The sequence below is a fragment of the Myotis brandtii genome, unplaced genomic scaffold (genome assembly GCF_000412655.1).
Source record: "Myotis brandtii unplaced genomic scaffold, ASM41265v1 scaffold581, whole genome shotgun sequence".
Lineage (NCBI taxonomy): Eukaryota > Metazoa > Chordata > Mammalia > Chiroptera > Vespertilionidae > Myotis > Myotis brandtii.
The window spans coordinates 233,828-236,932 of record NW_005370182.1 but is presented as its reverse complement, the minus strand read 5'-3'; the positions used below and the strand labels follow the sequence as shown (position 1 = coordinate 236,932).

Here is a 3,105-nt window from a genome sequence, read left to right as displayed (position 1 = left end):
GGGGGGGGGGGGGGGATGGAGACTGGACTAGGAAACCCGGGACCAGTGGGGAGTGGAGGGAAGGGAGGAGACAGCTGAGGGCAGGTGTGGGAGACAAGCCAGAGGACAAGGTGGAAGCAGGGCAGGAGCAGGCTGTGGGAGAGGCCAGGCAGGTAGGGGTGCAGATACCTCCTCCCAGACAGTGTTACAGCGTGGGGGAGGGGACCGCTGGGGGGACAGGCTCTGCCCTTGGGCCGGGTACCCCTCCCCCTCAGCCCCGCCTGCCCGCCTGCTCTGGGCCTGCAGCGCAAGGCTCACCGTTATCTGAATTTTGATTTTATTTTATTTTATTTCCCTGCTTCCTAGAGCCGGCGCGGTCCCCCCGGGAACGGCGCCCCCCGCCCCCCACCCCGCGCCTCACTTTATTATTGCAATAAATGTGCCTATAAAGGCGCGGGCTCGGGGCGCCGCGCGTGGGGGGGCGGGAGCCGCGGAGCGGGGATGTAATTTCCCGAAGCCGGAGCCGGAGGGGGAGTGGGCGGGGTGGAGGGGGAGGAGGGGGAGGCGAGGGAGGAGGAGGCTCGCCAATTTCCAGCACTCCAGGCTGCGCTCCCTGCTCCCCAGCCCGCCCTGAGGTCGCTCCCACCCCACGTCCTGAAACTCCCCACTACTCCCCAAAACGCTTGAGTCCTGGGACCCCTCCCACATGACCCACCGTCTCTCTGTTATCTGCCCTGCCCACTCCTGGACCGCAACCGTGGGGAGTTGCAGGGCTCTGTCCAAAGTTCCCCATCTCCTTGCCCAAGACTGCATCTCGGACCCCTGCGGCGACCTCTCCACTGACCTGGTCTCTTTCAATGTTATCTCACCCCCTCCCGGTGACCCAGTCTCTGACCCTAGGGGTCCTCCTTACCTTGCTTCTGTCCCTCAGTTACTTCACCTCTTCTCCACGCGCCCTGTCCTGGGTCTCCACCTCCTCCCCTGTGCCCACCTGAGATCCTCCAAATTCTTTCCAGCGGGTACCCCTCCCATGCTCACAGGCTTCGGCCAAAGGGAGGCTAAAGGGAGCTGTCACAGCAATCCCCTCTCCTGTGCCCCTGGCCCAGCTGCAGCCCTGATTACCCCCAAATCCCCACCCACAGCGCTGGGCCCAGCCTCGGCTGCACGTGCCTAAGTGGCCCAGCCAGAGATTAGCTGGGGGGCTAGAGAGGGTTATGGGAGCGGGAGGGTAAGCCAGACGTGTGGCTGGGGCCAGCTGGCTCAGAGACTCGGTTGGGCTTAATCATCCCCCAGGCAGAATAGAGCTGCAAGGTCCCCCAGGGCCCCACCCCTGCCCTCCCCCAGCTAATTAGTAATTAGTGATTAGTGATTAGTAACTATTGATCGCCTGCTGCTTCTCCCAGTAGACAGATGCTTTGGCAAGGAGTGGGGCAGACAGAGACCGAGAGGGAGAGAAGGAGTCGGAGACCTGGAGACCGGACCACATTAGAAAGATCCTGAAGGCCTGGCCAGAGGGCAGGGCTCAGGGTCAGCGGAAGCCAGGAGTCCCAGGTCCTGAGAGGAGACCAGGATTCTGGAGCAAAGAGGAAGGAGGAGGCTCCTGCAGGGCAGGTGGACAGGTTGGGAAGACGGCTTGTGAGCGTGGACAGTGAAGGCTTCCCAAAGAGCTGTCCTGTAAACTGTCCCCCCAGCCTCTTACCCAGTGTCAGCCCACTGCCAGCCCCGGCACCGGCACCGAGACAGCCCTGCCCGCGCGCGCGCGCGCACACACACACACACACACACACACACACACAAGCTCCACTCAGATACATGAACTCATCCTGAGGCTTACAGCCCAGTGCCCACACTCAAAGCCACAAACACGCAGATCCACACTCACAAACCCTGGACATGCACACAGACCACACACAGGCTGCAGCACACAGGTGCACTGGAGAGCCACCCCGGGGTGCACATGTGTGCACAAGCCATACTCACAAGTGCACACAAGTACACACAGATCGGTCCTCGGGCACACAAACACTTCCCATGCACAGTGAGAAATGTCCTCACACCTTCAGTCTGTAGACACAGGTAACCCCCTCCTCACACACAAATAAGCTGGACTGAATGGCAGGTACACACTTCCCCACTGACTCCAACACAAAGACCCACAGCTGCAGCTCGCACACACTCAGCCAGATCCCCGTCGCTCACACCCTCATGCTTACTCTCTGTCAACTCTCCACCAGATGTTTCATTCCCCTTCAGGGGGCAAAGGAAATTAAACCAGATCTGTCCACGGGGGAGTTTATGTGACGGGGAGAGGGGAGAGGGAGGAAGTTGAGAGGAGGAGCAGGCGAGTACCATCCCTCCCTCCTCTCCCCCAGGCCAGGCCTTCACAAACAGTGGGTTAGGGGGCACAGACCCCCCTGCAGTCCTCCAAGGGCAGAGCTGGGCAGCAGGTGCAAAGGAAGTCCCCGCTAGTGGAAGCAGCTTCTGTGGAGGGGGCTCCTCGGCCCGCCTTCCAGCCCCTCAAGGTCACCAGGCTGGTTTGGGAGAATCAGGAAGCTCAATCGCCAGCTCCACTGGGCAGCCCCTGCCCTGCGGGAGCAGCCGAGTGTGATTTGGCCCAGCAGGTGGGGGTCCAAGTGTTGGGGGCAGAACTACACCACTTCACACGCTTCAGGGGCTGGGGGTTGGGTGCAGGGAGTAGGGGTTTAGGAAGCCCCCTGCCTGCCCCCAGAGTGGCTGGGTCACAGTGGGAGTGCGGGGGATAGAAGTGGTGGGCAGGGGAGCTGATTGAAGGAGACCGGACCAGGGCCTAGGCGCCCACCGTGGGACACCCAGCGGGGCACAGACGGCTGCGCTGTGAAGCAGGCACTTGCCCTCACCCCTTCAAAGCCAGCACCACACACCACTCCAGCGTACACACGCACCCGGGTCCCCAGCCCTAGACACCCACGCCTGGCTGCCCCCACACACAGGTACACAGTGCACACGCTGCCCCACACTCCACACGCACAGAGGCGCACACCGCTGAAGCCTCCGAGTCAGGGGGAGGCAGGTCAAGTCGGGGCTCCCTTAGCCTCGGAGTCCTCGCCCAGGAGCCCGGGGGAAGAGGCAGCTGAGGGAGGGGGGCAT

The 3,105-nt window shown here is 62.3% G+C and overlaps 1 protein-coding gene across 1 annotated transcript in view; it reads right to left on the bottom strand.

The window, feature by feature from the left end:
• The window catches only part of NXPH4 (neurexophilin 4), a 13,892-nt gene extending 12,412 nt beyond the window's left edge, over positions 1-1,480 (bottom strand). Inside the window, exon 1 of the mRNA XM_014550086.1 lies at positions 1,448-1,480. Coding sequence (XP_014405572.1) covers positions 1,448-1,465 — 18 coding nt within the window. The 5' untranslated portion in view covers positions 1,466-1,480. The remainder of the gene's footprint in view (positions 1-1,447) is intronic.
• Positions 1,481-3,105: the final 1,625 nt, after the last annotated feature.